Source organism: Lampris incognitus, chromosome 5 (genome assembly GCF_029633865.1).
Source record: "Lampris incognitus isolate fLamInc1 chromosome 5, fLamInc1.hap2, whole genome shotgun sequence".
Classification (NCBI taxonomy): Eukaryota; Metazoa; Chordata; class Actinopteri; order Lampriformes; family Lampridae; genus Lampris; species Lampris incognitus.
The window spans coordinates 23,149,537-23,162,131 of NC_079215.1; the positions used below are offsets into that span (position 1 = coordinate 23,149,537).

A 12,595-nucleotide genomic window follows, 5' to 3' on the forward strand; every position below is an offset into this window, starting at 1 on the left:
AGATGAACGTTTCATCACTCATCTAAGTGACCTCTTCAGTCTCAAACTGACTGCAGGTATCCCCACTCGTATAAACAATACAGTGGCATAACGATCAAAAACAATGATTGGTTTTCATATGGAAATTACCGTGACCATTAACTAGAGTTAACGATGGCAATGTGTACTATTAACAGAGGACTGGGGAATGAAAAGGGAACGACCATCCCTGAACTGGGGGGCTAAGAGTACATCTTTCGCCATCTTACAACGCTGTGATTGCAAACATTCCCAAATCCTCTGGGGATACCTGCAGTCAGTTGAGACTGAAGAGGTCACTTAGATGAGTGATGAAACGTTTCTCTCAATAAACTTTGTGCCCAGATGAACTGATTCAATTTTCTGTGACTTCCAGTATTGTTTACATATTTGTAAATCCGCACATACTTATGTGCATGTTTGTCTAGTTGGGTGAGATGGTCCTGCTCCGTAGACAGCTACAGGTGAGGTACTTCATGGCGGTCATGCTGATGTGCATGAGAGGGCCCAAGTTGAACAGCATGTGATAGAAGGCATGCACAGACAGCCCTCCAGTTTCATCAGCATACTTCAGTGCTACAATGGGGGTATACAAGGGGTTGGTCAGATTACGGAAACGTGGGCGGCTGTCCTCAATCACTTTCTTGGTGCACTATATAGAGGGAGAAACAGACAACAGAGATCACTGATCATTGAGATTGAATATGAGGAGAAAAGCAGATGCGCTGATTTAATCCCATTATGAAATTAGAGGACAAGTATAACAGGTAGATTTCCAGCTAAAATCACAGTAATCAGACAACTGGGCAGATACATTCTCTGACTTGATCATACAAACAGAAAGACAACACACGAGCAAGCTTAGACACAGGCAGATTGCAGATTTACCCTGGCAATGTCATCGGGAGTTTGTCCCAGTGTTTCGAAGATGTCAACGGAGGAAGGAAGGTAGACGTTCTTGAAGTAATGCACAGTGTCAGGGTCGGCTCCAGGAAACTCCTTCTGTCTCACATCCTGGATCATCTTAGCCTCAAACTCTGTGTGCACTGGACCAGGCTCTATCAAAGACAAACTGACAGGGAAGAAACACAGGAGAATGGCCAGATGGGAAGAAGAACAGGTGGGAGGAATTGTGAGCAAACTGATGATAACTACCTAAAAACTAAAAAGCAAGCAAAAATGAATGAAGACCTCTTATTCTTACCTGTTAGTTTTTTCTTATCTAAGAAATGCCACAAATAGCCATGCTAAAGATAGATGCAGTGGTACTCACGTGACATTAAACTTCAGAAGCTGCACAGCAAGACTCTCACAGAAGCCTTCCATGGCAAACTTAGAGGCCGCGTACACGTCATTGAACACCACACCTAGATCAGCATGCCAGCTTTCAGTATTCAACTCAGAGAATTTTTTCAAGTGTAGCATATTCGTCTTTCTCCAACACTAGAGTGCCTCAATGCTGCCGCTTATCTATCTTTGTTTACATTTTCACTCTATTCTCCTGCAATCTACCCATCCACCCAAATACCCAGTAGTATCATATATTTATCCTGCCATGTATCCAGCCTGTCACCCACGAGGTCCCTCCAACCATTTGTCCACTTATCAGTCACCCACCCAACTATCCACTGAACAGGTCCACATACTCATCCATCCATCCATCCATCCATCCATCCATCCATCCATCCATCCGTCAAGTCCATCTGCCAGTAAAATGTCCAAATCTTACTCTTACCCTCCTCTCTCCCTTCATCCCTCTGACCAACTCACCTTGCAGTCCCATGACACTGCTGACTACTATGATGTGTCCTCCTCTCCTCTTCTTCATATCAGGCATGACCTCCTTGATCATGCGGATCACCCCAAAGAAATTGGTCTCAAACACTTTCTTCATCTCTTCCATCGGAATACTCTCCAATGGACCCACCAGGCCAATACCGGCGTTGTTGACTGGTTAGGAGGTGAGAATGCCAATTGGGAAGTCAGTAGGAAACATGGCAAGGGAGAAAGGAAGCCACAGAAAGTTGAATCAGTTCATCTGGACTGAAACAAGATGCAGGCAGTGGTTACAAGAAAAAGGTGATAGATTGTCTGAAGCTGTTAGAACAGGACAATGCTAGTGCAGGACAGGACAATGACTAGTAGTTCTCCTGATTTCCTACTTTAAATGCACTTATTGTAAGTCGCTTTGGATAACAGCGTCGGCTAAATGACTGTAATGTAATGTAATGTAATGCTATTGACAGAATTCTGCACCACAGATTATACCCTGGGGAAGCTACACCTAGTTTGTATTGTTTACCTAAGATACATAAACAGAATGTCCCATTACAGCCTATTGTTTGTATGATTAACTCAGTGACCTATAACATCTCCAAGTTTCTTGCCTCTATTCTTAACCCATTGGTAGGCAGTAATGAACATCACATTCAGGACACGATGGATTTTGTGGATAAGGTGAGGGACACCATTATGGAGGGGGATGAAACAATGGTCGCTTATGGTCTCTCTTCACGTTGATGAAGCAGTGGAGGTAGTCCGTATGAAATAACAGGACGGCCCCGCCCTTAGCAACAGGACCATCCTTAATATTGACCAGGTGCTTCTGCTCCTGAAGCTGTGTCTTCAGTCCACGTACTTCACATACAGAGGGCAGTACTATAGACAGAAACATGGGTGTGCTGTGGGTTCCCCAGTCACACTTATAAAGAGGGCTCTGATGTCCTATCCAGAGACACCACCTAGCCATTGGTTCAGGTTTGTGGATGACACCTGGGTTAAAATTAAATCTCAGGACGTACCACATTTCACCAAACACATTAACTGTATGGACAATCACATCAAGTTCACCAGGGATGATGTAAAAAATGACAGGTTAGCCTTAGACTGTGAAATTTCAATTGGTGATGGGGGACATTTGATTGTTGATGTTTACCATAAACCAACACATACTGTTGGTTTATGACTGACATCATCCACTGGAGCACAAACTAGGAGCCATTGGGACGCTGTACCACCGAGCTGACAATGTCCCCAATGACACAGTGGCCGGGGAAGGGAAGAAACCCCACGTTAAACAGGCCCTGGTTAAGTGTGGTTATCCTAACGGGGCATTTGTCAAAGCCAGGAAGACACCCAAACAGTGCACCAGCCGACTGAAGAGAGGCGAAAGACAACAGCTGCTTAAGCATAAACCAGTGGTGATTCCATATTGGCGGGAGTGTTGGAAAAGTTGAGAAGCTTATTTTCCAAACACCACATCTCAATCGTTTTCAAACCCTAAAATACTCTGCACCAGAAATCGGTGCACCCCAAGGATCGGGTCCCCCAGCACAAACAGAGCAATATAATGTATGCTGTTAAGTGCTGGGAGGATTGCTGTGACTTGTACATTGGGGAAACTAAACTGATGCTGGCCAAAAGAATGGCACAACACAGAAGAGCTAATGTGTCAGGTCAGGACTCTGCAGTGTACACCCATCTACAGGCCAGCGGCCACTCTTTCAAGGATGAGGATGTTTACATCCTTGATAGGAGGGAATGCTGGTTTGAACAGGAAGTCAAAGAGGCCATCTATGTGAAGAGGGAACGACCATCCATGAACCGAGGGGGTGGGGGTGGGGGCTAAGAGTACACCTGTTGGCATCTTACAATGCTGTGATTGCAAACATTCCCAAATCATGGCCATTGAATCTCTAGTTAATGGTCATGCCTATTTGCATATGAAACTGATCGTTGGTTTTGGCCAATATGCAACTGTATTGTTTATAATGATGGGGATACTTGCAGTCAGTTGAGACTGAAGAGGTCCCTTAGATGAGTGATGAAACGTTTCTCTCTCAATAAATGTTGTGTCCAGATGAACTGATTCAACTTTCTGTGATTTCCTTACCTGGATTATTGAGCATGCGTACTGACAATTGGGAGTGATGTCAAGAAATGCTTGCAGCTACTTACTGAGAACATCCACGTGTCGATCTTTGATGCCATCGATACACTGTTTGACAGACTCATCATTGCAGACATCCAGTACGGCCAGAGACAGAGTCTTCCCGTATGCATCCCCTGCAGCCTCCACCAGCTTGTCCTTACGTTTCAGATCTCGCATGGTTGCTATGACTGCAGATGGGTTGGAGAGGAGGTGTGAGTGATGTATAGAATAGGGTAAAAAAAAAGAAAGAAGCTGAGCGAAAGAAACCTTTACAGTTCTATGTATTCTGTCATTTATTTTGATTTTTGTCGGGCTTTGATTTGACAACACCGGTTACTCTTCCTTAGTTGTGAAGGCAAGCTGTCACGGCCTGAGAGCGAGGGCAGGAAAAAAAACTTGTTATGCCAAACCAAATGGTGCTGTCCTTATGTTTTCATCATTGCCAAACTGAGGCAAGAAAAGCCAAGTGTTAACTTTTAATCCCAACTCGAGCTGTGCGAGTCATTTGAAAGTTTGGAAATATTTGGATGACCACAACAAGCTCTAAACCCCGCCAAGTTCAAAATTAAAAGCATGCGTACATCTGAATTGAAAAAGAAGTATTGGATTGAAAAAAATATAAACAACAGTGTGAAATAACTAGAACTTTTGTTTCCTTATTTTTTACCATATATGTGGTACACACACACACCCACACCCACACCAACACACACACACACACACACACACATATCACGCTATACTTGGGGGTTAGGGTTAGGGTTACATCTCCAGAGTCAGGATACGGGCAGGTAAAATCACTGCAGACCCATCAAACCCTGGTCACAACGTGTTCTAACTCCTCCCCTCTGGTAGGCGCTACAGCGCACTGTACCCCAAAACCACCACACACAAGAACAGTTTCTTTCTACAGGCCGTCACTCTGATGAACACTTAACACTGCCATAGCAAATCTAAACATGATATACCATATATTGTATGTATTCATGCATATTTTGTCATGTCCACCTACCTCATGTATGTAAGTAACCTGCTAACGTATTTATTCCAGCATCTTTGCTCTCTGCACCATTGCACTATTGCCCTCCTGTTTCACTTGTATGTATTCATTCCTTGTATATATTCCTGAGGTTTGTTGTACTTTTATTCGATGTAAGTACATTGACAGCCACTAAACCAGGATCAAATTCCGTGTATGTGTAAACATACATGGTCAAATAAAAATGATTCTGATTCTGTGCTCAAAATACACAGCATACGTTGAAACTCATTCTTAAAACTCGTTATGTGGGAAAATGTAAATGTCTGAACATTTACATGTGAAATGAAAATGTCTGAGTTTGTAATTGTCAACCTGAACCCTGCCAGGCTTGACCTGATCATGTCAGTCCAGGCTCAGATAATTTAATTATTCCAGCGGGTTTGAGAGGGTCGGGATCTGCGTTACGATGGATAAATGAACTTGAACCTGAAGTAGAAATTGAATGTGCAAGCGGGTGGGGGCTCTTCCACAGTTGTGGGTCTGATATGTGTCAGAAATTATAGACGAAGTGAAAAAAAAAACTAAACTAAACCCAGAGGAGGCTTTGGTGACTGCCTAGGATGTCAGTTGATTAGGCGGTCCTTCAATGTGGCCCAGGACACATGTGTGTTTACACTTCAAATGCAATGTGGACAAATGCGTCCCAGGCCACCTCCGAATGTGGCCTGAGCGATCGGATCTCAAGACGCATAGGGTGCATTCACACCTGTACTTAGAGCTGTCTCCTTGTAATCGGATCACCCAAGACGCATGTTAATGCCAGGTGTAAATAGCCTCTGCATAATGCTCCATTGCTGTCAATAAGCCTTCAGCAGGGCACTCAAGCTATACAAATCTGTACCCTGTGTAACACAGTGGTAGTGCTGAGCAGATACCAGGTGTATGTGTGTGTGTGTTTGGGGGGGGGGGTTGCTGTATTTGTGGATGTATGGGTTTGACCCTCTCTCCTTGCAATTATATTCATTAGTCACACTGTATAGATGCACACAATATCCATAAAGATAAGAATAAAAATACAAAAATATACTAGAATGCTGTCAAAGAAGGTTGAATCAGTTCATCTGGATACAACGTTTATTGACAGATTCTGTCAATAAACGTCGTATCCAGATGTACTGATTCAACCTTCTTTGATTTTCTTACCTGAATTATTGAGCATGCATCAAGACATACTAGCATGTTGGTTTTTGATAGAAGTGATGTACTATTTTGTGTCGGGTCTGCATGTGCATGTGTGTTTGTGTGGCTTTTAGTTTGGAATTTTCTTCCTGAGTGATTATTATTATATGTTTGTCTTTGTTCTGGGCTGTGGTAGTGGAAAGTAAAAGGTAAGAGGTTGGGGACAACTGGGGAGGGGAGGCAAGGGGAAAATTCACTAATAAACATATAAATTGGCAATTGACCCATGTCTCTGTCTTGACTCCCCTTTTGGGAACCGTTTTTCTAGATTCCCTTTTGGAGTGAGCTGCTGAAATAACAACAGATGCCGTGGGATAACTAATGCTATAGATAACTAGCACACTAAAGATAGTAACTTGAAGTGGCCTTAAAATAGAAACAATGTTATTTTAAGCTGCCCTGTTCCAATAATCAGCTTATGTTAGCATTAACTTAGTGCTACAGTGCTCATCTGACCCCTCCAGGATTAGTTGACCCCACCCAACCTGCTGACCAGGCTGTCACCCAGCAGAGGCCTCTTTAGACAGTAATAATAACTTTGTATAAGTAGCGCTTTTCCAAAACAGTGTTACAAAGTGTTTTGCAAAGAAATAAAACCAGACAAGGCAAAAATAAGAGAAAGACCAAACAAGAGTAAAAATAAAAACAATATAGATAAAAACAAATAAACATTTGTAAAAGCTTTAATAAAAACAGTGTTAAGATGAGATTTAAAAGAAGCTAGAGACTTGGTTTGTCTTAGTTCGACAGGGAGAGCGTTCCATAGTGTGGGGGCTTTAACACCAAAAGCCCAATCACCCTTTTTAACCAACCGAGACCTGGGAATTACCAGCAGGGCTCCATCTGTGGATCTTAATGGTCCAGGGGGAATATACCAGGTCAATAAATCAGAAATCTAACTCTTTCTCACTCTGTTTCGAATAATTGAAGAGAGCCTACCATGCTCACAAACATCCATTGAAACTGAGTGGAATTCACCCAAAGACATTGATTTACATGCCAGAATGAAAAATGTAACTGTATTGTCATGATCATAACTGCATAATTCAGACATATTCCAGTTACTGCTTTAGTGTTTTGGGCCTGACTTTTTTCAACAAAGAAATTGGGTGAACTCACTTCTCTAGTGGAAGTAGACTATTAGCTAATCAGGGCTGCAGGATGGTGGAGTGAGTTGGGGCACCTTCCTTCAGTTGTAAAGTCCAGGTTCAAGCAACAGCAACAGGAAAAAGGTTGCTGTTCAGATGTTGACCTTGTGCCCTGACCTGCCTTTGGGGGGATGAGGGGGGCAACTGGAGCGAGGTGTTTCTCTGCCTTGGGGAGCTATAGAATTTTGAAAATACATATAAAAAACAGAATCTGCTTTTTCATAGGCTCCACTGGCGGTTTGTTTATAATGCTGGAAGGTTTTAGACTCATGGGCTTAAGAGTTAAGTTGTTTATTTGTACAACCCTAGGTCTTGGTTATGCTCTGAGAGGGTATTACATTTGCATTAGGCATTCCCCCCAAATAGGTGAATAAAGTAATAGTCTATGACTAGAAATACCTCTGATTTAACCTTGTCTGGCTCAGGTTGAATAGTTCAAGTATCTTAACCACTGCAAGATCAGTATCAGCATACCTGATCTCCTAATCACTTTTACTGCGTCCCCTCTCACAAAGAGAGACATGTACACACACGCGCGCAGCACACGCAGAATGAAAGAACAGTCTTCTACAATCTACATGATCACCTAGGTCATCTAATTGATAAACTTAAGATTTAGACTGATAGTAGCTTTTAAGTTGCGTTGCATCACCAAAATGTTCACGATTCTTTGACCATGTGTGAAGCGGTGTCCGATTTTTTTTTTTTGGCGCACGCCATTTTCGGTTTATGTACACATGTACACTTAGTAAGGATCCTACACTGTTTTATAAATGAGACCCCTGATAATCACCCATTACATCTTCACCTGCACTTTCATCTGAGGAGTTTATGCCTCCGTCAACAAGCATTTCATGCTGTGGATCCTCCCTTCTGTCATCTGATGGCCCGCCAGACAGGTGATCAGCCATTGGATCTTCATCTGTGGCTTCATCATCAGATGAATCTGAGCAGGAGTGTCGTACATGTCTTTCTTACATTTCTGCACTCTTCATCGAACCATTTTTCTTTTTGAGGTCTCCGATTCCACTTATTGTTGACTTTTTTTTTCAGGCTAGCTTTGATAGCTGATTTATTAAATATTTCATTAATTTGTTTAACTGCCATGTTTACATTATCTGAGTTTGGTTGGAATGGTGTTCGAAGAAATGTCTTAATGAGGTTAGTGATCTCTGTACAGCTAATGGCATTATGTGTTACGTTGATATGAGAATAGAAGGGCGAGTGAGTACGGAGTAGTGGTGTGTTGCTTCGGTGTGAGCGAGTTTCTAAAACGAGCTTGTTTTTCTATCTGTCTTGTCCTTTTCATGTGCTTTTTTTTGTTTTGTTGTCTTTTAGTTGGGGTTTTCTGGTGATAGGGTTAAGTGGAAAGTGGTGTGGTGATTAAGGACACGTTTACTCCCGTTCTGCCGCAGGTTAATCCTGCCAAGAGAATCACAGTTTCTAATGCTCCCCCCTTCATGAGAAATGCAGCTTTGGCAAAGGAGCTTGCAAGATAGGGACAGCTAGTGTCCCCAATAAAAATGGTCTCTTTGGGTTGCCAGTCTCCTCACTTGAATGAAACATGTTGTGTCCCATAGGGGACAAAGTTTTATGATTCTGAAAAATAATGCAGAGGATTTGGATCTGAAGCTTAAATTCAGGATTGACGAGTTTAACTACATTGTTTTTGTTACATCCGGTATGATGAAATGTTTTGGCTGTGGGTCAGAGGAGCATTTAATAAGGTCTTGTCCCGAAAGGAGTGAGGGTAGGTTTGATCCTCAAGAGCCACCATCGTCCCCCGATGCCGCCATGAGCGGCGCATCTCCGACTGGAGACGGCGCTGCCGAGTCGGCACAGGGCAGACAGGAGGCCGGGGAGCGAGGGGCATGAGAAATAGACCAGGTGGTGAAACAGAAAGAGACCGAGGCTGGAGAACTTAAGGAAAACGGACAGACTGAGCAGGCAGGAGAGGGAGGGAGGTGTGCAGGTTGAGCAGGTTAAGAAAGTGATCACAGCGAGAAGGAAACAGAATTTGAGCAGATAGAAGTTGAAGGCCAGGATGAGCAGGTAGGGGAGGTTGAACAGAATAAAAAAGAAAATGAAAAGAGTGAGAACAGGGAATATGGCAAATTGTCTGGACGAGATATGAATTGTGGATGGAAGACACAAATACAAGTGCAGACTCTGCCACTCTATTAGAGGGGCAGAGTTTGTACTTGAGGAAGAGGAAGAGATGCTGTTGGCTGATGAAATAAAATCAAAAAAGTCTATTAAGGGGGAGCCCACAGAGGGTAGACCCGAAATTTTAAAAGCAAAGATGGTTTCGAAAGGTAAAAAGCCATCCTCCGCATTATCTGAGGAGAACACCGAAGAAAGTGACCGCGAGTTAGTTTCCACTCCTCGTACTCAGGTAGACACAGAAGGGAACTACGCTTACCTGGAAATCAGGACGTTTTTACAGGTCACCAAGGGTTTGAGGGTGGTCAAGGTGGAAAATTACTTTCCAGACTTGCAGCTTTTTGTTGACTCAGTTAAATGTTTTATGAAAAACACAAGAGATTTGGAGATAAACACATTTACTGAGCAGGAAATCTTTAGACTGTAAAAACTTGTACAGAAAGTAAAATGGCAACTCCTTGCTGATGTTTAAGACAAGTTTGGTTGATGAGTGTGTTGCACTGGGCGAGCTTCCTCATACTGCTTACTTCCTCTTGCCACCACGAACATCACCCAACAGCGCATGGTGGCTGCAGCAGGATCGGGACTTGACAACACCGAGGCGGTAGCTCAGCTACTCAACATGAGGTCTACATGCAGCACAAGAGACTTTTTAAAGCTACAAATCAAAAAACTGTCTGAAGAAGCGCTGAAGATGATGAGGGACTATGACAGGGGAGCAGAGCATCCACACAGAAAGGACCCTTTCTTCCAGAACTTGGGGTAGTATTGTGCTTAGTGGGAGTTGAAGATCTGGTTTGCTTTTTTTTTTCTAATCTGTGTAACAAGGGAAAGTCCTGCCTGTATTACTGGCTTTGTTTTATTTTATTTATTTGTCATGTAAATTGTGAAAACACAACATCCACTGCACGTTGTCCGACTTGGGAGAGGTTTCTTCCTATTTTTTTCTCCCTGTTAAAGGGTTTTCGTTTTTTCTGGGAGTTGCTCCTCATCCGATGTGAGGGTCTAAGGACAGGATGTTGTGTTGCTGCCAACCTCCCTGAGGCGAATTTGTGTCTGCTATGTTGGGCTTTTTAAGTTTGAAATACTGTTTGTTGTTACAAATACTTGTTTAGACTGCTCAGTGGTCTTTTTGTCCTGAAACTTTTTTTTTTATGAGCTGGATTATGAAGAGATGATTTTGTTTGAATATTAGCTGTTGGACAGTAATGCAATCTGAATAAATGTACCTTTTAAAATCAAAGTACCCCCCCCACCCCCACACCATATTTTTCCTTTCTGCAGGGCAACAGAAACAATTGTTCATCGTTTTACAGTGTGGACGATTTGAGCACCTGTTTGTTGTTATAAATACTTTGTTTGAACTACTCAATGAGACTTTCTGAAACTGTTTTTCTTTTACGAGCTGGATTGCATTAAGATGAATAAATTTGAATATCAGCTGTTGGACTGGGATGTAAACTAAATAAATGTGCTTTTGAAAAACAAAATCTCTCTCTTTCTCCCTCTCTGTCCAGGGCTGTCGGCCTACTAAACGAATGAGTCTTTTCCCCATAAAGTGTGCACCTTTTCATTCCGAGCGCAGTATACCTCATGCACGCCGGCCTTTACTATGGCTTGAATACACTATTCTTTATACTAAATTTCTGTGCACGGATCACCAAATAATATTCAAGTCTTGAAAACATCACATGGTCTAGTGACTATGGACTCTATAGAAAGTTGTTTTTTTGGGGGGGGGCTGGTTTTACGACCCACCAGACCCCCAACCCCTATCTATCTATCTATCTATCTATCTATCTATCTATCTATCTATCTATCTATCTATCTATCTATCTATCTATCTATCTATCTAACTTGTCTGTCTGTCTGCGCGTGAACAAACACACACAAATAAACAAACAAACAAACACACACACACACACACACACACACACACACACACACACACACACACACACACACACACACACACACACACACACACACACACACACACAGCGCACCCACCATGATACCGCTTCTGCTCGTCTTTGGCCAGCATCACGGCCATCCTCAGACCGATACCTGAGGAGCAGCCGGTGATCAGCACCACTCTCTGTCCGGGGCTCACCATGGTTCCGCTGGTCCGCTCTCCGGGGCTTCTTGTTCTCTGGCGTTTGGGTCAGGGAAGTGACTTCCCGCAGACAACAGCGCAAGATAAGACGGGCTTTAGGTTGAGAGAAACTGTAAGCGGATAACACACACACACACACACACACACACACACACACACACGCACACGCGCGGGGGGGGGGTTGCAGACGGAGAGTGAGAGTGTCACATGGAGGCGATGCAGCATTATCTAATAACAGCAGTCCCCTCCCCAACCAGTAGCTCAACCACACTTTCCATGAGATTATCACACGAGTGTTTTTTTTTATGTGACTGTTGTCGTTCTGAATAAATAACAGCTTGACAGAAGCGGCAAATGTCAAGTAAAACCCCAGAATTAGCGTAAAAGTTTGGAAGCGCACTTCCGGCGGATCAAAATTTTAGTCGATAAAAAGAAAAGCGATAAATTGCAGTGGAATAAAAAGAAGAAGAAAAAACAAATGCGAATGTGTGTTATGTTCCTATTCAAGTTTACAGACGGCACCCCATACTCGCGCGCGTCTCCAGCACCGACTCGTCGCATTTCTTTCGATCAATGAAACGTCCGTCAAGCTAGCGTTAGCTGACTTTTATGCAAATTTGCGAGATTTTATTGTATATTCGCCGTTTCCATCGAGCTTATTTCATTCGAAACGGGAAGAAAATCGAATGGAAAATGGGTTGGATGGAAACATTTATTTTTTCGCGTTTTATTCTGGATATAAAGGATGTAAACATGGAATCTGATCGCTTTTTCCTTTTTTTCCCCCCTCCCAACCAAACCTTAAACTTTTCCCAGTCTTTGCAAGAGTCCCAAACCCACATTCTTATCACTGGGCAAAGTGTTTCAGGTGGGAAGGTCTGATAATCTGACGACCCGACCTCGTAGTGATAGTGTGTTGGTCACCTGCTTGACTCCGATCTACCCCCTTCCACTTTTGGTGTGTGTCTCTCAGCCCCTATTTGTGTAGATATGGCGGA

At 43.0% G+C, this 12,595-nt stretch overlaps 1 protein-coding gene across 1 annotated transcript; it reads right to left on the reverse strand.

Annotated features, from left to right (window-relative positions):
* Positions 1-409: 409 nt before the first annotated feature.
* On the reverse strand, positions 410-11,598 carry LOC130113241 (retinol dehydrogenase 8-like). The gene is made up of 6 exons (XM_056280804.1): positions 11,492-11,598; positions 3,976-4,137; positions 1,789-1,968; positions 1,292-1,385; positions 907-1,090; positions 410-670 (listed from the first exon to the last, which is right to left on the reverse strand). The coding sequence occupies exons 1-6, from the start codon at positions 11,595-11,597 to the stop codon at positions 443-445; spliced, it is 954 nt and encodes a 317-aa protein (XP_056136779.1). The 5' UTR covers position 11,598; the 3' UTR covers positions 410-442.
* Between the last annotated feature and the right edge of the window lie 997 nt (positions 11,599-12,595).